The sequence below is a fragment of the Mustela lutreola genome, chromosome 8 (assembly GCF_030435805.1).
Source record: "Mustela lutreola isolate mMusLut2 chromosome 8, mMusLut2.pri, whole genome shotgun sequence".
Classification (NCBI taxonomy): Eukaryota; Metazoa; Chordata; class Mammalia; order Carnivora; family Mustelidae; genus Mustela; species Mustela lutreola.
In genome coordinates this window covers 150,624,931-150,647,269 of record NC_081297.1, presented here as the reverse complement: position 1 = coordinate 150,647,269, position 22,339 = coordinate 150,624,931, and the positions used below count along the sequence as shown (strand labels likewise).

At 63.1% G+C, this 22,339-nt stretch overlaps 1 protein-coding gene across 8 annotated transcripts in view; it reads left to right on the top strand.

The window, feature by feature from the left end:
• The window catches only part of BRD1 (bromodomain containing 1), a 41,595-nt gene extending 19,638 nt beyond the window's left edge, over positions 1-21,957 (top strand). The window contains exons 4-13 of one of the 8 annotated variants that reach the window (XM_059187308.1): positions 2,906-3,037; positions 3,275-3,403; positions 3,851-4,163; positions 5,921-6,181; positions 11,442-11,936; positions 18,057-18,192; positions 18,579-18,706; positions 19,174-19,283; positions 19,531-19,685; positions 20,527-21,957. In XM_059187308.1, coding sequence (XP_059043291.1) covers positions 2,906-3,037; positions 3,275-3,403; positions 3,851-4,163; positions 5,921-6,181; positions 11,442-11,936; positions 18,057-18,192; positions 18,579-18,706; positions 19,174-19,283; positions 19,531-19,685; positions 20,527-20,710 — 2,043 coding nt within the window. In that variant the 3' untranslated portion in view covers positions 20,711-21,957. Of the gene's footprint in view, positions 1-2,905; positions 3,038-3,274; positions 3,404-3,850; positions 4,164-5,920; positions 6,182-11,441; positions 11,937-13,229; positions 14,605-18,056; positions 18,193-18,578; positions 18,707-19,173; positions 19,284-19,530; positions 19,686-20,526 lie in introns of those variants that run through there. The other 7 variants (XM_059187309.1, XM_059187306.1, XM_059187307.1 and 4 more) reach the window with 7 other exon arrangements.
• The last annotated feature ends 382 nt before the right edge of the window (positions 21,958-22,339 follow it).

Here is a 22,339-nt window from a genome sequence, read left to right as displayed (position 1 = left end):
ACAGGAATGTTCCAAATGGAACAGTAGGGCTTGGTGTGATGTTTATGTGCTTTTCAAAGCTGGGACATCTGTGACTTGTTTGTACTTCTGGGTGCCCACTCTGGGCCAGGCTGTGCAGGAGGTCATGGGCGGCCCTTCCCTCCCATGGCTGACCTTTAGGTGGGAGACGACAGACAGATGGGACCAGCCGGTTCGAGAATGAGGGCCCCTGCCCCACGTCCAGGCAGATGAGGCACCTTGGGGGCTGGCCCGGGGCTGGCCCTGCTGGACGCTGCTGTGCAAAGTGGTCTCAGAGGAGGTGGCTCAGCTCTTCTGATCTGGCCCGGAGCGTGGGGTTCCTGCGGGCACCTTCCTGGAGCCTTCATGGCACCGTCTCCAGTGTCCGTCCTCCACCATCCTCAGACCCTGGCTGGGGTGAGAGTCGGTGGGCGAGTGCTGGGGGAGGTGGAGGGCAGAGCTCTGGACGGGTCCCGCAAGGCCTGGAACTGGCCCGTCCTCCGGCTTGCTGCAGTGCCTCCCTCTGCCGCATTTCCACGTCCTCTCTGGTGGCTTTAGGACAACATGGTCACTTCCTGTGCTGGGACTGAGCTTGTGGCCGTCCAGCCTGCAGCTGGGGGTGTGAGGCTCGGCCCCGTGGCTGGGCCCCTCCGTGCGTCCTGCTCTAGGGACAGGGAGCACGGCCTCTTGGGGCCTTCGGTCCTTGGTGGTGTCCTGGGGCTCGCGTGGGTGTGCTGTGGTCCTCACCTCCTTGGGGTGGCCCGCTCCGTCCCCTCCATCCTGTGTCGTCCTGCCTGTGCGGTGGGGGTGGTAAACACGGTCTTCTGAAGTTCTTTTTCCTGCCGGCTCTTTGGTGCCAGAAACCACTTTGCTTTTCTTCCACCTCATGAGTCCTCCTGGGTAGGTTTCCCTGGAGGAGGCGGCTCGCCGAACAAAATCAGGAAACTCAGGCCGCTTTGTGTCGTTGAGGCTGCTGATGCGGAGCGTGTCGGGGTCGGGTCCTGTCCTGAAGGCGGCGTGTGCAGGGAGCGCGCCCCTCTGCGGCCGTGCGTGCGTCTTCCAGCCAGGATCCTGAGCGGCACCGCACCTTCCGCTTTGTGGGATCGCCAGGCTCAATGTCCTTCCGGCCGGTGTCCTTGGAGTGCTTACCAGCGGACAAAGGGGTTTTCAGGTGCTTTTGGGGAATTGGGTTTTCTAAATTGACTTTTTAACGTATTTATTGGCCACATTTATGCAGCTGATGTTACTGTCAACTCCTGCTTGATGGCCTGAGACTTGGATGATTTCTTTTTTGAAGTAGGCTCCACGGCCACCGTGGGGCTTGAGCTCACGACCCTCAGATCAGGAGTCGCACGCTCCACCGATGGAGCCAGCCAGGCGCCCCGATGCCTGCGACTTCGAAGTAACGTTCAGACAAGCTCTGTGACAGGTGGGAGGGTGCCTGGCGAGGAGGCCCTGGCCCAGCCTGTCCCATCCCTTTGGTAGCTGGGAAGGTTTTGGTAGCCTCGCCGGTGACTCTCTGCCCGCGGACTCTGAAGTGAGGACACGGGGTCAGAGCTCAGCACTTGTCACCTGCCAGGTGCTCAGCGTTGAGAGCAGGAGTGAGGGGCGCCTGGGGGTGGGGCCCTGCTGGGCAGGTGCGCTGTTGCAGCTCTGTCTGGATGCGGTGGGCTGGGACCCCACGGGGGTCTGCGTGGGTGGAGCGTGTCCCGGAACCTGACAGGGCGACCGGGCCGAGGCTGCAGGTGTGTGTCTGCAGAACAGCAAGGTAACGCCACCGGGAGCCGGGGACGTTCTCGGTCCGGGGTCCCGTGTGCACCCTCGCAGTAGGCATCCTGGGCTGCTGTCGATCGGGAAGACTGCATGGGGACAGATGGAAGCATCTTAGCGGAGCTGGGGTTCAGGGGCAGGCGCAGGAGCGCCCCGACTGCTGCTTCCTCTGCTGTCTGCATGGGTCTGCCTAGGACCTGTGGTTGGGCCGAGGGCATCTTCTGCTCTTGGCTGTGGCCTTGGTGGGGCCGTCCGTGTGCCGCACCAGCACGTGGGCTTTGGAGCCGAGGGCAGGCGGCAGCCGTAGGAGCAGACGGTGGCCTGTGGGCCTGGTCAGACCTTGAGGGACTGGAGGAGGAGGAGTGGGGCCGCGGGTGAGGGCGGTGGGGCCTTGTGGGGGCGGGGAGAACGGCCACCCTGGGCCTGGGTGGGGCAGGCCGCAGGGGAGCTGTGGATGGGAGCACGGAGGCCCTGGGTCGGGAGTTCCTGGAGCTCGCGTGCTTCCCAGTGCAGGGAAGGGCTCTCTGGCCGTCATGTGGGGGCGTCCTCAGCTGCTGTGGGGCGTGTGTTGTGGTCCTGGTGCTCCTCGGTGTCTCTGCCACGATCAGAGCAGCTCTTCCTGCATCTTGGTCTGAGATGCGTTGGGGGGGGGGTGCTGCCATCTGTCTGCTCTGCGCCGCCTGCTGTCTCTCGTGCTCTGGGTGCAAGTTTATTTTGGAAAATGCTAGAGTGGAAATGGGTCAGTCGAGGGCTGTGTTGAGGTTAGTGGCACTGTGTGTTTTGCCACAGAAGGAGGAAGCGCTCAGGGGGTGACCCCAAGTGTGCGGATTTCAGAGCCACTTGGTGTGGGTGTGTCCCCGGGGCTGGTTCCCCGCGCCGTCCATTCCCGGGCTTGGGGGCGGGGGCAGGCCGCGGCTTGCGACAGCTGCCCACTCCCCTGAGCGGCTCCCCAGCTGGGTTCAGATGCCCATCGCTGAGCTTGTCCGCTCGGCTCTTGGGTCTGGAGCAGGCCGGCCTCGTCGGGAGCCTGTGGGCCCCTGCGGGCGAGTCCGTGCCTGCGGCGTCTGCTCTGGCCCCTGGCCCCCTCGGCAGCCCCGGGTTCTCCTGTGAGCGGCTGACCCTGCGCTCCTTTTGTCAGAGAGAAAATGATGAGGAGATTCAAGCCGCCAAAGAGAAGCTGAAGTACTGGCAGCGGCTGCGGCACGACCTGGAGCGCGCGCGTCTGCTCATCGAGCTCCTGCGCAAGCGGGAGAAGCTCAAGCGGGAGCAGGTGAGCCTGGGGCCCTGCGAGGGCGCCTGTGCCGGCTGCAGCCCCCCCGCCTGCCCTCCTCCCGGGCCAGGGGCGCGGCTGGCCCGCGGTGGGTGTCCGGGGGGGGGGTGCCCCGTGTGCCCTGCCTTGATGGAGGCGCTGGGCAGGAGGGCGGCCGCCCAGGCGGAGTGCGCTGCGTGTGGGCACTCGCGGGGGCGGGGCGGGGCGCGCAGCACAGCCCGGTGCCGTGTCCCGCAGGTGAAGGTGGAGCAGACGGCCCTGGAGCTGCGGCTGACGCCGCTCACAGTGCTGCTGCGCTCGGTGCTCGACCAGCTGCAGGAGAAGGACCCGGCTCGGATATTCGCCCAGCCCGTGAGCCTGAAGGAGGTGGGTGTCGCACGCCCGGTGCGGGGCGGGCGCTCGGCTGCTCGCGGGCGTCTGCCCGCTGGGGCGTGGGGTGCGCCTGCGGGGCCCCGAGTGTTTGGTGTTTATGGATCACGGTCCCTTCGAGGTTAGGGGGGGCGCGGGTTTCAGCGTCCAGTCTCGGGCACGAGAGGCCAGAGTCCCCCTGAGAGAGAAGCCATCCAGGATGGCGCCTCCGGCCGGACGAGTGTGCCGGTTGAGTCGCCGTGTGCAGTTTAAGGAGGTTGAGGCAGAGGGGCCCCGGCAGGTCGTGGGGTGAGCGTGTGCCGCACGGTCAGGTGTGTGCTAGGCGCCAGTGCCGCGTGTGCGTGTGCGTGTCTCGGACGGAACGTGGCGGGTGGGTGGGGTTGTGTAGAGTGAATAAGAGTCCTTCTTTGTTGGTAAATGCTTATTTTTCCTCCCTGAAATTAGGTACCAGATTATTTGGATCACATTAAACATCCCATGGACTTTGCCACAATGAGGAAACGGTTAGAAGCTCAAGGGTATAGACACCTCACTGAGTTTGAGGAGGATTTTAATCTCATTGTAGATAACTGCATGAAGTACAACGCCAAGGACACGGTGTTTTATAGAGCCGCCGTGAGGCTGCGCGATCAGGGCGGTGTCGTTCTGCGGCAGGCCAGGCGCCAGGCGGACAGCATCGGCTTCGAGGAGGCCTCGGGGATGCACCTGCCTGAGCGGCCTGCCGCGGCCCCCCGGCGGCCTTTCTCCTGGGACGATGGTAAGCACCAGCCCTGAGCTCAGGCCCCGGTGGGAGCGCGCGCTGGCCCGCAGGCCCCGTCCGCAGGCCGGGGGACTAGAACGCGAGCTGCCGTGTGACCGTACGTCTTCCGTACTCACGAGAAAGGGGAGGGATTCGCTCGAAACAGTCTCTTTAACTCTGCACTCCTGGCCCATCGTGCTCTTAACGCGCCGTCGCTGTGGAAGTTACCGCGCGTGATTTCTGTTGTTTAATTTTTCTTTGCCACGCAGTGTGGATTTTATGCCCTAGCACGTTTCTGTCCAGACCAGGCGTGTTTCAGGGCCCCTCAGGGAGAAGGGCACAGCCAGTGGCTCTGCAGGGGACGGCCTGGGTCTGAATGTACATGGCAGGGGGGCATTTCAGTTGGGGACTGTGCCCCGAGTGGGTCTCAGGCCCCTCCTGAGGGCATCTTGTGACTGGGGGAAAGCCTCAGGGACGGGTGAGTGCCCAGGCCCCCAGACTCTGGCCTTGCAGCCATCTGAGTGCCGCTGTGTGCCTCTCAGGACGGGCGCAGTGGTCTGTTCGCATGTTCCTGTCCTTGGGGGCTGCCTTCCCTGGGCCTTGCCCTGGCCGTGACGCTCCGGCCACTGTGTGACCTCCCCAGGACAGGAAGGGGCTTCCGGGCTTTGAGCACTTGGGCATACGGGCCCTGGTAGGATTTCCTCAGTCAGGTCCTGCCCCCGTGGTTTCACTAGGGAGAAACTCAAGGATGAGAAATGTTTATTTTTTCTGTATTTGTGCGGGGAGATGGTGGAGCTAGGGGAGCCCGTGTCCGCGGGCCGCGGGCCTTCCGTCCTTCCTCCCCGTCCAGTCCGTGGGGGCACCGGCTGCCTTCATGCTGCTGAGGCCCATGGGCTGTGTCTCGGAGCGTCTTGCACACAGAGCCGTCCTTTGTCTGCTTGAGGGGTAAAGATCTGACGAGGCCATGTTTTGAGGGGGCTTCAAGTGACACGGTTGCTGTTTACGTGATCGTTGCTGAGGCTCTTATTCACGGAGTTGTGTTAGAGCCGTGTGGCTGCAGGCCAGGCCGTTCGGTGTTTATTCTGCAATTCTGATGCCTCGCGTCTTTGGGAAAAGCGCAGATGCTTTTAGTAAGTGCTGGTTTCTGGAGGACGGTGGTGGTCGCGCCGTGGCTTTTGTCTCTTCCGTCTTCCCGCTGGGCTCCTGCTCCCGCTCTGGTCTCCCTCGGAAAGATCCGTTTCTTTCTTGGCCACCTTTCACTGATTTCCATTACTTTGTGTTTTATGAATTTTGTTGTTTTGCTTAAGTTAAAGTCAGTAGGGATTTTCATAGTAAATACGCCTGAAGTGGACAACGAACTGTGCATTGTGTGGCCCGGTTTGAGTAAAGCCCCCCAGACGGCTGGGTCAGGAGACTGTCCCAGACGTGAACCCCAGCCGGGTTGGATCCGGGTCTGCACAGGCGGCCGGTGTGTGTAGTCCGGTTGTTCCTTCTTCCGGCCCAGCCGCCGGAGCAGGTGCACGGCAGGAGGGGTGCTGGCCTGCTTCAGGGCACCCTGTCCCCATGCGCCTGGCTCGCCTGCTGGGGATGTGGAGACTTCCCTGCAGGCATGTCCTGACGCCCGCTGGGTGGAAGTGTGTCTCCTGGCGTGGCAGCCTGTCAGGGTGTGGAATGAGCGCGGTGGGGACTTGGGGCTCCTGTGGGTGGGGCCCGTGCCAGTGAGGTGGTCGCAGGGGCGGCGTGGTGGATGACTGACCGGTGTCCTCTGACTCCAGTGGACAGGTTGCTGAACCCGGCCAACAGGGCCCACATGGTCCTGGAGGAGCAGTTGCGGGAGCTGCTGGACAAGCTCGACCTCACGTGTGCCATGAAGTCCAGCGGGTCGCGGAGCAAGCGCGCCAAGCTCCTGAAGAAGGAGATCGCCGTCCTCCGAAACAAGCTGAGCCAGCAGCACAGCCAGCCCCCGCCTGCGGAATCAGGTATTGGAAGCTTTGAAGAGGAAGGTGCTCAGCTGGGGCAGGAGACGGGGGAGGAAGGTAAGCACGTGCTGAGCGTCGGTCGCCACTTGCTCCCCGGAGCCCCCGCCGGGCTTTCCCTTCCGGTCCCTGCGGGCGCCGGCTCTGACACAGTCACGAAGCTGGAGGCTCAGAATGAGACTTTCTTAACTTGTTCTTGAAACGCTATTTAGAAAGAGTGACTTAGGCCTTGCACACTGCCCAGAATGGTGCTAGAGCAGACGTGGCTTACGTGGCGAGAGGGATGGTGTTTGCCTGGCACAGCTCTTGCAAGGGCCGTGATGCCACCGTCCCCTGAACGCTCCTCTCTGATACTGAAGGGTGGCAGGTGACGCACAGGCTGTCACCGGGGAGCAGGGATCTGACCTGGAGCTGCCTCTTGGGGCTCCCGACACGTCACATGCACAGTGACGGGGGCTGGTGACCTTTCGTGGGGCGCGTGTCTGGGAGGAGTGCCGGGCACCAGGCACGTTTCTGCGCGTAGGACGTCCGTGAGGAGAGGAAGCCCGCGCCCTGCGGGGAACCCCAGGGAAGCCCAGTACTAACGGCTCAGGTGGCCACAGGGGGCAGGCCTCGAGCTCGGGACGCAGGCTGTCGGGAGTGCTGTGGCCCAGTTTTTGGAGCTTAGAGAACCCAGTGGAAGACACTCCACACGTGTCCACGCTCTCCGTCTGAGTGCGAGCGCACGCGTTTAGTGGGCGGAAGGCAAGAAGGCACACGCCGCTGGCGGTCTGCCTCGTAGTCTGGGTTTCTTCTCGGCACGTCCGCTCTGGAGCAGCAGGAACAGTAACGCCGCCGTGGGCGTCCGCCTCGGCACGGTGTGGGCGTTCCACAGCGCGTCCCCCGTGTCACTGCTCCTGTCGCAGCCGCTGCACGAGGCGGCTACTGGAGGCGAGAGCCGCGGCCCTCGGGCTCCTTTCTGTCCTTGGACGTGAGCCCTCGTGCGGCAGCTCCGAGCGGCTGTGCAGCTCTGCTTCGTCCTGCCCCCGCTGGCTCTCGGCTCCCCTGTGGCGCGAGACGCAGGCTCCGGAACCTCCTTCTCGGGCGATCGGATGAGGGCGGCAGGAGAGGCCGCGGCGGGGCAGGAAGGACGGCTCTGCCGTTCTGTTTTGTTGGGAGAGGGAGGGAGGGACTGTCAGGCAGGCGTCATGCCCGGCATGGAGCCTGACATGGGGCTCCATTTCATGACCTTGAGGTCCTGACCGGAGCTGAAATCAAGGGTTGGACGGATGCTCAACCGGCTGAGCCCCCCAGGCGCCCCACCCCACGACAGTTCTGCTCTGCAGATGGCCTGACTCCTCCAGGCTTTGATGCTGGCTGTGCGGTGTGTGCACCCTCACGGTCCCTGGGGTCCAGGGGGGCCCAGCTCGTAGGCCTGGAGCGGGAGGCACACCTCCATCCCGTCCAGTCTCCTGCCCCTGTCTGAGCGGTCACTCTGGCTGAGCTAATCTGTTTCTCTTCATGGGAAAACCACTCTTTGTGTGTTATTTGCTCCAAAAAGAGTGAGTTTGGGGAAAGCTTGTGAATAGTGAATAGTTGTTCACGGTCCCCGGTGGGGGCCGGGGGTGGGGTTTGTGTGGACGTGGGGTCTTCCCTGCAGTTTCCCCGCCAGGCGGGCGCCCCCCACGCCAGCCCACATTTGCTGTTCGGAGGCATGGGGTCATTTTGAAGGAAGACAGCAGGGAGCTCTGACGAGAGGTGGCCCGGGGTCCACGTGGAGAGAGCTGCTGGGAGCGGTGCCGGGGAGGTGGAGGCAGCCGTGGGACCTGCAGGGGCTGGGGACAGGGCTGGGGGCTGTCATCCCATGAAGGCCGGCGAAGACAGCGGGGAACTAGCGCAGAAAGGAGAGCTCGTGATCTTTCCCGTGGGACGGGGGCCCGGCGTCTTGTGCAAGAGGAGGACGCAGGACCGCCGCGTGCTCCGCGCCCTCCGCGTGCTGTCTCGGTTGCGACTGAATAGGGGTTTCGGGTGGGTTGGCCCCCCTGAGGCCCCTCCTGGAAGGGAGGCCCTGGGGACCGTTGCTCCGCTGGGACCTCTTCCTCGCCCCCCCCATGGTAGGGCCAGGGCTCCTGCCTCCGCTCTGTCTGCTGCGCTCCCCTGGTTCTCCGGGTCGCCGGTCACGGCCACAGGTGTCTGGTGCGTGCGTCCTCGCCTGCCTGCGCTCTCAGGGCTTAGTCTCTCTCTGCTGCTGCCTGGAGTTCGGTCCCAGCGGACTGATCGGGTGCAGAGTCGTGAAGGCAGGTGGCTCTGGGAGAAGGGCCGGCAGGGTGCAGGGCGCCGTCACTGAGTCGCCGGCTGGGCCTTTCCCTTCCAGCCCCTGGGATTTAGGTCGTGCTGCGAGGAGGTCTGTCCTCGTGTTTCAGGACCGAGCCTTTGTCTTTTCCTGCAGGCTCCCCGGGGCCCGCTCTAGTTCCGTGCAACCGAGAGTCCTCAGAGCGAGTGGGGCTGGGGTTCGGCGGGTCCCGCTGGAGCGGGGGAGGGCCCTGTCACGTCCCATGTCTGTAAAAGGTGTCCCCAGTCCGCAGTGTGTGTAGGTGGTGGTTTCTCCATCGAGGACTGCGGGGTGGAAGCGCGAGGCAGGGGTGGTGGTCAGGCAGCGTGCGGTTGGGGTCCCAGGAGGCGGACGCCTCCCGCCGGAGCCCGCCCGAGTTCTCTGTGGCTTTGATGTGGACGCGCTCGGTCAGGGGAGTTGGCGAGGGCCTGAGCTGTGGACGGACCTGCCTCTCCGGGTTTTCCGAGGCGCTGGCTTCAGACCCCGAGCAGGGAACCTTGTGGCTTTTGGGAGTTTCGGAGTTTCGGACCTGGATGTTTGTGCCCACGGCTCAGAGTGGAACGGGGTTTGTTCTAGAAGGTCGTAGAGCAGGTCTCCTGTGCGGTTCAGCAACAGGACTGTCAGCGGCCGGTGACCTTTCAAGAGAAAGGGAACGTGTGTTAACTCCCCGTGGGGGGTGGGCTTGGGGTCCTGAGCGGGCGGCAGGGGTGCTGGCTGACGGACACGGGGTCCAGCCGCGGGGTCACCGGGCACCAGTGCTTTCTTCTTTTCTCATGGGTGAGGAGAGTGAGGCCCCGGGCTTCGGTAACCCCCACGGTGTGGCCGCCGGTACTGGCGCTGGTTTGCACCTCGGTCCCCTGCATAGCCTTGACGGCTGGCCCCCGCCTCCTGCCCCTTCACGCCTCAGAGAGGCTTCTGGGGAACCGTCCAGGCTGAGCCCAGCGCGGGGACGGGGGACAGGCAGGGCCGTTGTGGCTGTGCCTCAGGCTGCCTTTGGGCAGCAGGAGGGGTGGGGAGGGTCCTCAGAGGACGCCCTCCCCTTTGCGTCTGGCGTCTGGCGAGGTGCGCGAGGGAAGAAAGCCCTGGGTGGGCGGAGCCTGAGATGCAGGAGAGTGTGTGCGTGGACCTTGGTGGTCCAGGGCCCTGGGTACTTGGCCAGGGACGCGGGCGCCCTGGCGGCTGGCGGCCCAGGCTGGACGGGCAGGCTCGGGGCTGAGCCGGGACTGGAGGCTGACGGGGAAGCACGGACAGGGCATGTGAGGAGGGGCCCACAAGAACCTGGGGAGGCGGTGGCGTTCTCAGGCTCTCGCGGCCGCGGCCTGCCTTGCCAAGGCCCACCTGGCTGAGACAGAGGCGGGCTGCCGGCCGTGGCCGCAGCGATGGGGGCAGGACTCCTGGTCAGTGGTCGGGCTGGAACCTGGCGTGGGCGGCCGGGGGAGAGGCCGGGGCGGGGACAGGAGGCAGGTGGCGAACTGAGGCGCGCGCTCAGGGAAGGGGCGGTGCTGGGCCCTCATGCGAGTGGGCGTGGGCTGCGGGGGCGAGTCCCTGCCCGGCGGGGGGCTTCTTGGAGAAGCTTCCCAGCAGCAGCAGCTCCCCTGCTCTCCGGTTTCCATGGGCTCAGTCTCCTTGGGGGGCCCGTGGCTTTTGTTTTCCTAAGCCTGTTAGGGACTGGAAGGGACAGGCAGGAAGAACCCTGCCCCGTGTTGGTCAGCGTGGTTCGCGGTTCAGTGTTTCCGCGTCACGGGTGCCCTACGGTTCCCCAGGCAGTGGTACTGCCGTGGTAAGGGCGTGGACACAGAAGGACTTGGGTCCCCTCTGCCGCGGACACACTGCCTCGGGGCTTGGGTCCCCTGTGACGTGCTGTGTCCAGCTTCAAGGGCCATCTCCCAGCAGGGCTATGTCTGGCTGTGTCAGGACCCTGCCGCGCTGGCGGCTGGAGCCTTGCCTGGCTCCGGCTCACGTTCCTAAGGGAGAATTCTCAGGATGCGCGCTCTGGGCCGTAAGTGGGACCCAGGAGCTGTGTAGCTTTCCGCTTTCAAAATGACCAGCTTTGAGACACGACCTTCTTAGGTATTTCCATGCAGGTTTGGGCGGTTTGGAGGGTTAGTAAGAGGAGAACTGTGCTGAGTGAGGCTGTACGGACCGCTTCGGGCCGTGTGCATTGTTACTCTTGCTTTGGCGTCACGTGTCTTGTAGCCCAAAGCAGTGACTTGTCCCAGAGGGCTGCTTCCTCGCGTGGCCAGCCTGCGTGGTCCCTGGAGGACCTCCTCTTGGGCACGGGGATAAAAGCCCTGTTCCCTCAGGTCATCCGACTTCTGGTTTTCATGTTAATAGTTTCAAGGAGCCTTTTAAATGAGGCAAAGATTGTCTTTGAAAGAGTGTTTTTATTTTTAAAGTCAGATTTGAGAAAAAGACTCTCCACTGTGACGTTTCAGAGCGTGGTTTGTGGGGTGGTGGAGAGCCGAGGGGGAGGTTTTCCTGCTCCGTGAGACATTCACAGCCACCCGCCACTCACCAGATGGGCCTTGTCACCAGCCTAGAACCCCTCGGTCAGAGTCAGATTTACATGCTCTTGCTGACCTGCTCGCTGACCGTGTGGCCCAGGTCAGGACCATGCGGGAATGCCTGGGTAGCCCCCTAGTTCTGGGACGTATTCCTCTTCCTCAAGGTAAGTGAACGGTGGATTGCGGTCGCGGTCACAGACGCGAACGCGGTCGGTACTGGCGTATGTGGAGGCAGACCTCGACAGTCGCTTTCGGGAGTGACGTGATACCCTGTGTGCCTGGAGCCTGGGCGCCGGGCCGCGTCAGTGTCCGCTGTTAGGGAAGCACACAGTGTCCCCGACGGGCCTGGGCCGCTGCGGCCCTCACCACTTGCAGACAGTATATGTGATGCGATGTTTTCCTTGATTGACTTAGTGTTTTGGTGGACTTCACATTTATAGTAAGTTTTATAATAGATCTTATAATGATCAGTTTTCAAAAATCACTTTATTTATAATTTTTTCAGGAGATAAATCTCCCCCTAAACTTGAACCATCAGATGCATTACCTCTTCCTTCAAACTCGGAGACTAATTCAGAACCACCAACCCTCAAACCAGTAGAACTCAACCCAGAGCAGAGTAAACTATTCAAAAGAGTCACATTTGATAATGAATCACATAGCACTTGCACTCAGAGCGCACTGGTAATCGGACACCCTCCAGAGCCCACCCTCGCCGGTAGTGGCGATGCGCCAGCGGCGGTCTCCGCGGTGCCGGAGCCAGCAAGCGATGTAAACAGACGCACTTCTGTTCTCTTCTGCAAATCGAAAAGTGTAAGCCCCCCAAAGTCTGCCAAGAACACTGAAACCCAGCCAACTTCTCCTCAGCTAGGGACCAAAACCTTTTTGTCTGTAGTCCTTCCGAGGTTGGAGACTCTTCTGCAGCCAAGAAAAAGGTCGCGGAGCACCTGCGGCGACTCTGAGGTGGAGGAAGGGTCCCCGGGAAAGCGGCTGGACACAGGTAAATGCTCCGGGGTGCTGCGGCCTCTCTCCTCCCGGGCTGTCGCTGGAGCCGCCCGGCGGGGCCCTCAGCTGCTGTTGGCCACGGACGGTCGGGGGCTGGGGTGGCCTGGCGGGGTCTGGTGGCACACGTGGCGTGTCCCAGGATGTGGGTGGCGCGGTGGATCAGGGCGCATGGGGACAGTCCCCTGCGGGCCTGCGTGGCTCCAGCCTGCGGCGGTGAGGCGGCCTCACCGGGAGCCGCTGATGTGACCCTGGAGCCTGTTGGCCTCGCGTGTTGGGCTTCTGTCCTCAAGTCCCCTGAATTTCTCAAGCCGGGGTGGCCGCAGGCTGGTGGCCTCCCCACGGGCGTGGCTGGCCGTCCTTCCTGAGCCCGTGCAGCTCGGGCGGTGCAGCCAATTGCGCGTGTCATCTGTGTTCGTGCCACCCACGGAGGCCCGGGAGTGTCCGTGCCCAGGGTCCGCCTGTCATGTCTGCACCCGGAGGCGCATTCCGTGGGGGTGGCCAGGCAGAGGTGGCTGGGGCGCGCTCCCTGCCCCACAGCCAACATGCGACTCCTTCTGGTGGCCGGAAGATTCTGTAGAATTTTTGTCCTAACGTGTGCGAAACTTTGCTTCATTCACTTAATGTGACGGAAGTGCTCTGTGCCGCTGCTCGTGTCGGGTGGGTTGGAGCCTTCTCTGTTCCCGCGTACCGTGAGCTGCGCGGGGGGGGCACGGGCTGTGCATGGAGCTTGTGTCTGTGCTTGTGTGAGTGGAGACACCGCGCTGTGGCCCGTCGGAGCCGGGCCAGGGGCACACTCCTTCCGCGCTGTGTGTGCGAGTGCCGAGGTCCAGTTGGTGCGCGAGGACAGAAGCCAGAGCGCGTCGTGCTGCAGGCACCTGGGCAGAGCCGCTGGGACGTTGTTCAGGGCTCCAGACCCCGGGCCAGAGCCTCCGACCGCGGCCCTGGTGTGCCACAAAGATGGTGTCAGAGGAGGGGTCCATGGGGCCCGACGGTGGCTCTCAACCAGCCAGGCGGGTCCTGCTATAGCTGATGCCCCCCCCACCCCCCGAATAGGTGAGGCTCCACGGGCAGCCCGGCGGCCATGCTTGCAGGGGCCTTGGACGCCCTCGCCCTTGTAGGAGGTGCTGGTCCCTCCTGCCCTGTGTGCGGCCGAGCGGGGGCCTTGCAGGTGTCTGGTGCCGACAGGAGCTGCGCAGGAGCGTCTGTGAGCGGGCCGCGGCGGGCGACCTGACGAACGCCTCCCCCCGGTGGCATGACTGACGCGGGGGTGTTTGCTTTCTTGTTCCAGAGCGGCAGTAGACTGGCTGCGTGCTGAGTCCTGACGCCGTCCTGCGCGGCCCGGGAGTCTTAGTAGCACCGGGACCTGCGCAGCGCTCGGGCCCAGGCCCGCGCCGCTTCCCGCTGCCCGTCCTGGCGCCTGTTTCTGGCTCTACCTCACCTCCGCCTCCTGGCGCTCTCTACACGCCCTGGACCGCTCTCTCCGAGGGGCGGCCTCCACTGTCCGAGGACGTGAACTGTTCTGAACCTTCCACTTTTTCCAGAGATTCGTCCGTGTGCTCTGCCTTGTAGGGGGTTTGCTGGCGTCCCACGGCCCGCTGCAAGACTCCCAAGTTAGAGGGAAAACAGACCCTCTCATTTGGAGACGCTCGGCCTCTGGGGGCCCTCCCTGCTCTTGAGCTGTGGGAAGCGCCGGGGGGCGACCCGGGTTAGAGACCCTGACCCCGCGCGTGCTGGTGCCACGCCACCCGGAGCCCACGCTCTGTCTTCTCGCTTCCTCCTTCTGCGATGCTCATCTGTTTCCCAGAACGGACAGCTGGCCCGGGACTTCCGCGCTCCTGGTCTCTGCTCTCGAGACGCCGGCCGTGTGCACGTCACGCGCCGTGGCGTGTGTGTGCGTGTGAGAGACACAAAGACAGAGATCAGAGACCGATGTAGAGACAGACTGAGACACAGAGCAGAGACAGATCCAGAGACAGACAGAGACAGACAGAGACGAGACAGATGGAGGCAGACACCGGCCACCTCGAGAGACAGAGACAGAGACAGACGGAGAGACAGACAAGGCAGACGGAGACAGAGGCACAGAGAGAGACATAGACACAGAGACAGACACAGAGATACAGAGACACAGAGACACAGAGACACAGAGAGGGAGTCACGTTCACCCTCAGGCCGCTCTGTGGAGGCTGGTCTCGCGGTGCCCCCAGTCAGACTAAATGGCTTTTTCGCTGTTTTCCAGGTTCTCAGTTTAACCACTAGCATGCTGGGTAGCTCACTCTTTGGACCCTAACTGTCCTCTCTCACCACGTGGACCGGAGCTCTGCTGAGCGGTCACTGCGCCCTGGGGTCTCACATAATTTTGTGGAGGACGCTGGGAGCATCTGTTCAGCCATCTTCCAAACAAAAACACACACACCGGCGCGTGGAGGACATGGGCCCCACCCCGCCCACCCCCTTCTGTAAGTCAGAGCCAGACGCCCCCGGGAGCAACGGTGCTGGTGCCGGAGAGCCGCCCGGTGCTCCTCCTCGAGCCGGCCGCTGTGGCTGTCGGCAGGGACGCCGCCTCAGCCCGCCCTGACCCCGTGGGTAGGTGTGAACATTGCCGAGGGCGACTTTAGAGCCGGGGGGCGAGACAGCCTCCGGTGCCCGCGGATGACTTACGGCGCCCGCGGATGACTTACGTGGACCGAGATTGTGATCCCGCCTTCAGCAGGCACGGGACTGGCCTGATGGGACCGGGGGCTCCGGGCCACGTGCAGGGTGCGGCCCGGCCGGAAGATGTGTGAACAGCCGATGCCTCCCCTCGCTTGTCAGTGTCTGTCTTTCCTGGGTTTCTGCCTGGTCTCCTTCTGCCTTTCCTTCCGTGCGTCTCCCTGCCGGCCGGGCCCCGGGGAGTCCTGAGCCAGCCAGGCAGCTCTGTCTCTGCTCCCCACGCCGATCGTCTGCTGTGCACGGGAGCCTGCCCTGCCGCCGCCGCCGCTTCCGGGAGGTGGTCTAGGCGAAAGCAGGGTGGTTGGGATCTCATTTGCTGTTTTTATGAAAAGGTTGAAAAACGTAATTGTGTTGCCGGCAGTACAAGTAAAGGCGTATGAACGAAGAAGCGGGTGGCCCCAGCACTTCGGGAGGCTGAGCACAGTCGCTGGGCCCCCGGCCTCGGGAGCTGGCCCGGCGGCACACCCTGGGCTGTACTGTCCGGGGTCCCGGGCAGTTCCTGGGCTGGCAGGCAGCGCCCCGGTGTCTGTGCCACGGGGTGTGGTGTGTGGGGAGCGCGGCCCACCCTGCTTCTCTGCCTCCTGCCCCACGAGCAGAGGGTTCCTTGAGGAGCAGTGAGGGTGTGGCAGGTGTGGGCCTCATGCCCGTGGGGGACCGCCAGGGACTTCTCACTGCCCGGTGGCCGGGAGCTCTTCCCACGAGCTCGAAGCTGTAATGAAGTTTTCGAGGGCCGAGCTTCTGCCGCTGTTGATGGGCCGTCTCAGGAGGCCCCTTGGGAGCCCCTCCCCATGGGACCCAGCTGTGCCCCAGGAAGGCTCCCCAGGGGAGCTGCTGGGCCAGAGCGTCTTTTGGTTCGGGGTGTTGTGCCCGTGGGGGCCGAGAGGACGGTCCTTGTGTGGCGGAACAGGGCCTGGGCACAGGTCCCGCGTGCTCTGGGGGCGCGGCTCCTGCGCTGGAGGCCGCCAGCCTTTCCCGCATGGCCAGCTCGTCGCCTGGGTTTCGCAGCACGCTGACTCGACGTTCACTGTTGAGAAACGTATGTTTCCCTGAAGTGGTTCGTTAGAGGTGGTGTGGACGTGGTTTCGGCTAGGGCCTCAGGTGCCGCGTGAACGCCTGTCCTTTGTGAGTGGCTCGCGCGCCCATCTCCGCGCAGACCCCAAAACCTGCCCTGGCCTTGCGGGCTGTGCAGGGTGGGGCCGGGGGCTCCCTCAGCCACCGCTGGCTGGGAGGGAGCGTGTGTCTGTGCAGGGGATCTGTGGGCCGGGAGGGGGCAGAGACGCTGCTGCCCCGGCCTCCGGCCACCTTGAGGATGTTGAGAGGCCTGGGCGGCCTGGGGGGGCTGTGCTCTGGCCCCAGCAGCCTCCTCTTGCCGGGCGTGTCTGTGATGCCTGCTCGTCGGCAGCTGTTAGTGATGTTTCCCGGGTAGCAGCCACACGGTGCGTGTAACTAGTCGCTGTGGGCGTCGGTGTCCTCTAGTGCCCCGGGAGGTCGTGGGAGCTCCACGTTTTCACTTTCCCCCTTGGTGCCGCCTTCCTGGTGGCAAGTGAAGCCTGGCGCCACGTTGGGAACACGGGTGCCGGGTCTTCGTCTTCCCTGGACGCCTCTACACAGGCGCTGGGCCTCGGTCGGACCTTGGCCAGGGCGCTCTGGAGCAGGCGTCTTCTCTTGCTGTTCTGAGCGATGACTGCCCTGCTGGGGACAGGCGCGGGCCCTGGCTGGGCTCTTCCCAGTGCCTCTCACGCCTGCCCCAGCAGTGCCCACTCCAGCTCTGTAGGGAGAGGTGCGGGTGGAAGGGACCTGGGATCAAGGTGGCAAGTGCCCGGCGAGGTCATCCCGAGTCACCAGGCCCCAGCTCCAAGGTGACCCTGTGCAGAGCTGCTTTGTGGCCGCATGTCCTTGTTGCTCAGGCAGTTGCCCATAGGGCCAGTCGGGTGATGTCCTGGGGCGTCTTCAAAGGCACAGGCGGTGGCTTTGTGGCTTCACTGCTGCCGGGTGCTGGACGTGCACCTGCGGGACTGTGGCCCTGTCCTGCCATCCCTACAGGGAGCATGGGTGGGGTGGGCTGTCTCTGGGTTGGGGTCTTTGCTGCCTTCTGCAGCTCCTGGGGGACCCTGGGCGTTGTTGCTTCACTCTTCCCCGTGTCCCCGACCTGCTGGCCTGGCTTCCGCTCAGCAGCTGCGCTTTATGGGCCACGACTGTCCGAACGCCTTGGGCGAGTTCGGCCCCCGCCAGCTGCCCTGCCCGCCGGGGTGCGGACGTGAGCACCGCGGTAGCTCGGTGCTCTCGGAACCGGTACTGCTGAGTCGCAGGGCATTGGAACAAGACGTCTCCAGGACTTACTCCAGGAGAACAAGTCGCTTCGGGCTGTCCTGTGAGCAGTGGCCTGCTGCCCGCGGCTGTGTTTCTCGGCTGAGCTCATTGAACGCGTGCTTTGGCTGCTGAGAAAGTAGCGTGTAAAGTCGATGAGGAGACCCCGAAATCTGGCCGCCTCCTTCAGAAAATGTTTAAAGAATCAGATTTAACTTTTTTTTTTTTTTTTTTTGAAGATTTTATTTATTTACTTGACAGAGATCACAAGTAGGCAGAGAGAGAGGAAGAAGCAGGCTCCTGCTGAGCCCGGAGCCCCATGCGGGGCTTGATCTGGGACGCTGGGACCATGACCTGAGCCAAAGGCAGAGGCTTTAACCCACTGAGCCACCCAGGCACCCCCAGAGTTAACGTTCTTTTTGAGTATGGGAATGAGATTGCTTTTGGGAAGAGAAATGTGCCAAGTGTCCCAGCTGTTGGGCCCCGAGGGAGCTGCCCGCTTGCCCTGTTGGGGCGTCGGGTGCTTCGGGAGGCAGCGGTGCGGTTCAGAGTTGCTGTGGTTCTGGGTGAACTGTGTTTTGTTCGGCTACACAGACTGTTGGCAAACCGGGGCGTGGTCACGGTCGCCTCCCCAGTGGTCCTGGCATGGTGGGCCGCGGGGCGCAGGGCTAAAGGGCGCGTCGCCTGCTTTCACGTGTCCGGCGTGCTCGTGAGTGCGTGTGTTTCCTCGGACTTGCTGTTCCCCTTGAAGCTCCCGTGTGTGAACCTGTTCTGGTGGCGAGGGGCCTCACCCAGGCAGGGCTCGTCCCCCACGCGGGGGCTCGTCATGTGGCAGATTCCTTTGAGTTGGGGAGGACGACGCGGGTGCGCTCGGCTTGGCCTTTGTGGGGCCTGTGCAGACCGCGTTGCTCTGTGTTGAAGAGCGCCGTGTTGGGACCAGCGGTCTCTGGGCTCAGAGGGCACCTCCGTGTCTCTGCCATGCACGCTGCGGGGTGGGGGTACGGGCCACCGGATGCCGCGTGGCCTCGGACGGGAGCGCTCTTGCGCAGCGTGGTCCGGCGCGTGGGACTGAGGTGCCCCTGGGCCTGTGTTGCAGGTCTCACCAATGGCTTTGGGGGTGCACAGAGCACGCAGGAGCCGGGCAGCGCCCCGGGGAGGAGAGCCGCGCCCCGACGACGCTGCGCCTCCGAGTCTAGCATCGCCTCCAGCAGCAGCCCGCTCTGCGACGCGAGGTGGGCCCGGCCCCGCTTGCTGACCTGCGCCTACCTGCCCTGTCCCGCCCTCCCCCTCCCCCTCCCCCTCCCCCTCCCACCCCCGGGGCTTGCGCCTCCTGTGATCCACCTGCCTCTTGGAGCTGAACCAGAGATGGGAAACTGTTGGCGGAAAACGGGCAGTTTCTGGATCTGGTTACACTTGTTCTTTATCTTTTCCTCCCAAAGTCGTGCGCTCATGGGAAGGGTGGCGAGCACAGCACCCCCCATCTGCCCCGGGGGGGCCCCGCACGCTCCGGGTTGTTGGGTGCACCTGCCCCGGGTGCCTTCTGGGGCCCGGCTCCGGCTGCAGACAGAGCGCAGGGGAAGGAGCGCGTCCTGACGCAGCTTTGCTTTTCCTCCTGAAGCTTCAGCGCGCCCAGGTGTGGCCGGGGCAAGCCCGCGCTGGTACGTAGGCACACGCTGGAGGACCGCAGCGAGCTGATCTCCTGCATCGAGAACGGGAACTACGCCAAGGCCGCCCGGATCGCCGCCGGTGAGTCCGCGCCCCGTCCTCCGCGGGCTGTGATGCGGCCGCCCGCTCTGCCGGGCGGGGTCGAGCTGGCCTCCGTCCCAGGGGACTGTGAGCTCCACGCGCATGGGGACGGCTGCCGCTCACGGCAAGGGGGGCCGTGGGGACCACGGGGACGGCTTTGTCCTGCACATTATCGTTTCGTGTGGGGGGTACTCAGTCAAAATGTCCGCTGGTTGTGAGACTCTGGAGGCCCCCGACGTTAGGCTCGGTGGCCATTTGCAGCCACACGTGGGGGACCGCAGGCCTGCCGGTTCCCCACATTTCCGCATCTGGTGGAGCGCGAGGGACCTGCTGGGCAGGTGCTGGCCGGGCCAGGCTTTGGGGTCAGGTGGGAGTGGGTCTATTGGGACTCCTGCAGGGCTGGCCTGAGACGTGCCCGGTGCCCGGCCCTCCCGATGACGCCCTGCGTCCTTCCTTTCTCTGCCCAGAGGTCGGTCAGAACAGCATGTGGATTTCAACCGATGCTGCGGCCTCCGTCCTCGAGCCTCTCAAAGTCGTGTGGGCCAAGTGCAGTGGCTACCCCTCCTATCCGGCCCTGGTGAGCCTCGGGGCAGCGGGCTGTGGGGCCACGACTCTGGGCTGTGCGTCGTGTGGGTCCGTGGGGCTGCCCTTTGGGGAGCCAGGGAGCTGTGGGGTCCTGAACCCCGAGTCTGGGGGCCTTGCCGCTGCTGTTGTCGGGACAAGTGTCCCCTGAGCGTCGGCCGGGGGATGTGTGTGCGGGGTCAGGGAGCAGTGTGTTCTGGGGCCGCGGCAGACGGGCCCTCAGACGTGACCTCCCTTGACAGATCATTGACCCCAAGATGCCGCGTGTGCCCGGCCACCACAACGGGGTCACCATCCCGGCCCCGCCGCTGGACGTGCTGAAGATAGGTGAGCACATGCAGACCAAGGCTGACGAGAAGTTGTTCCTCGTTCTCTTCTTCGACAACAAGAGAAGCTGGTGAGTGCAGGGGCGCGGGCCGCGCCGGGGCCGGCCTTGGGCTTGCTGTCACGCCGTTCGGTGCTCCAGGGTCCTGCTGGGGGACAGCTGACCGGACCCTGTCACTTCCTCTCGTATGGGTCTACACGGTGCTCTTGGGCCTGGGAGTCCTACAACCCCCACGGTGCTCGGGTCCCTTGTCCCCGAGCACGCATGGGGTACGCGTTAGTGGTCTCCGTGCCGAGAGCTCCCTGTGCCGGCGAGGGGCTCCCTAGTGTGGAGGGGCCGTGCAGGGCCAGTGGAGGGGTGTAGACCGATCGCGCTGTGTGTGCTGCTGGCGGCCGGGGCGCTCCTCACCCGTGTCCCTCTCCTCACTGTGACCTGGTCCTGGTCAGACGTGGGGGCTTGTGCCCGCCGTGTCTGGTCAGAGGGCCGGGCGGCCGCCCCACAGCCTGGTCTACCTGCCCGCCCCTCCTGGCGTGGCCCTGCCCTCCCCTGCCCGCTGTGCGAGGGAGGGTCTGTGTGTGCCCGTGGTGGCCACTCAGGTAAGGTAAGGGCGGCTGATGGGTTGTGCTGGTCTCCCGCTAGCCTCCAGGGTGCAGTGGCCCCTTGGTAAGTGTCGCGGAGGAGACGTGGTGAAGTCTTGATTTGCACACAGTCCCTGAGCCCCCGGCCCCTCCCAGGTTCACAGGAGGGTCAGGCCGTGCCCCCCGCCCGCGGCCCCAGGGCTGGTCAGGGGTGGCTGATCGGGCTGGCCCTGGAGCGCCTGGCGCCCACCACGCATCCCCGCCAGCCCAGGAGCTCGGAGCTGCTGGTTCCCTGTGGGCGGCCCTTACCGCTCCCTCTTCTCTCTCTTAAAAAGGCAGTGGCTCCCCAAGTCCAAGATGGTCCCCCTGGGCATGGACGAGACCATAGACAAACTGAAGATGATGGAGGGGCGGAACTCCAGCATCAGGAAGGCCGTGAGGGTCGCCTTCGACCGCGCCATGAGCCACCTGAGCCGCGTGCACGGGGAGCCCACCAGCGACCTCAGTGACATCGACTGACCCGCCCGCCTTTGCGTGGCCTTGTCCATAGTGTGGATAAGTTGTACATGCGTGTATATTGTTCCAGACTTAACTTATTCTGATCTCTCGGCCTGGTTCTTTCCTTCGTCCTCCGCGCGGAGGGCCGGTTTTATTTCCAAGTTCTCTGGGAACATCCCCGTCTGGGCGCTCTGAACGGCGCGGCTGCGTCCTCCGGCTCGTCTGTGCCGCCGCGCGTCCGGCTGGAGGCCGCTGCTCGCGTCACTTTCTCTGACCTGTAGCTTTTTTTTAAAGACTTTTGAATGTTTAATAATTTTGTAAATCATACTCTTTACACGGAGTACCACTGTTTAATAAGACAGGATGTAAATTTACAATGACAAATGTGTATTTTAAGAAAGAAAATGACATTATTTTGATGGTACTTTGTGGAAAGAGGTGGAGAATAAGTTTATGTACATCACTTGCAAATCACCAAAAACACTCCGCCGTCCCCCGTGAGGGCCGGGGCGGGCGCGTCCTCTGGGTGTCGCGTCCTCGCCGGCCTTGCCGGCCTCCAGCCTCTGCCGCCTGCCCTCGCCTGTCCACGGGTGTGCCTCCCAGCGGGATATTTATTGTAGAAAGTGTACTCATTCGCTTTATAATGAAAGATAAATTTGCAGAAGTATATTGATATGCATTTTTATACAAGCACATAAAAATTCAACTTGCTTTGGGAGCCGGATGTGTTGGTTGTTGTGTAAATGACTCTGGCTGTGTGTTCTTTGATTTTGTAACTTGTAATCTTTTGTTTACAACGAGGGGCTTTCTGTAACTTGTTTTAATTTAGAACACTTTGGTAGCAATAGAAACTTTGGATACATTTTGTATGGTACATGTGATGTATATAGAATTAGTACTTTATTTTTATTTTTAAGAGGTAAAGCATTATGTTAGGGGAAAGGGTAGGGTGGGTCTCCAGAACTGCGGTTTTTATATTAAAAAATAAAGTCAAGATTTGGACGGTGTGGCCACTTCATTCCTCCCTCTCTAGGGCGCTGGGCGGGCGCGTGCCAGCCTGTCCCCGCCGGCTCATCGAGGCACGCGACATGCCTTCCTCTTAAAGTTGTCACGGGATGGCATTATTTATTATTTTACCTAATCATATTTTTATTTTAAAGTGGTAGTTTTAAAATTTTTAAATGTTTTTTCTTTTTCCCCTTCAGTCTCCATTGTTTGTAACATCTCCATAGAAACTTGAAAATAAAATGTCTTCCTTTGATAGCTTGTCCTGTGTCTGACGGACGCTTTTTATCCACTGTGGCCCTCGGCGGGGGGCTGCTGGTGGCGGAGGGGTCACGGTGGGCCCGACGCGGGCTGCGGTCTGCGAACAGAGCGGGGGCTGCACCCAGGCACCCCCCACCCCAGCTTCCTGCTGGGGCGGCAGCCGAGATTGCTGGGGAGGGCGGCTGGTGGCCCCTCCTACCACGGTCCACCGCTCACGGTCAGGGTCGTGGTCACGGTCACACCGAAGGCTGGAAGAAAGTGCTGTCGGGGTCTGCGCAGAGTGAACTTTCCGTTCGTGGCGTCCATTGGAGTGGAGTCGTGCCTCCCAGCGTGTTCCCAGTCGCCTGGGACAGGCTGCAGGCATGCGGGGCTCCCACGGGGACC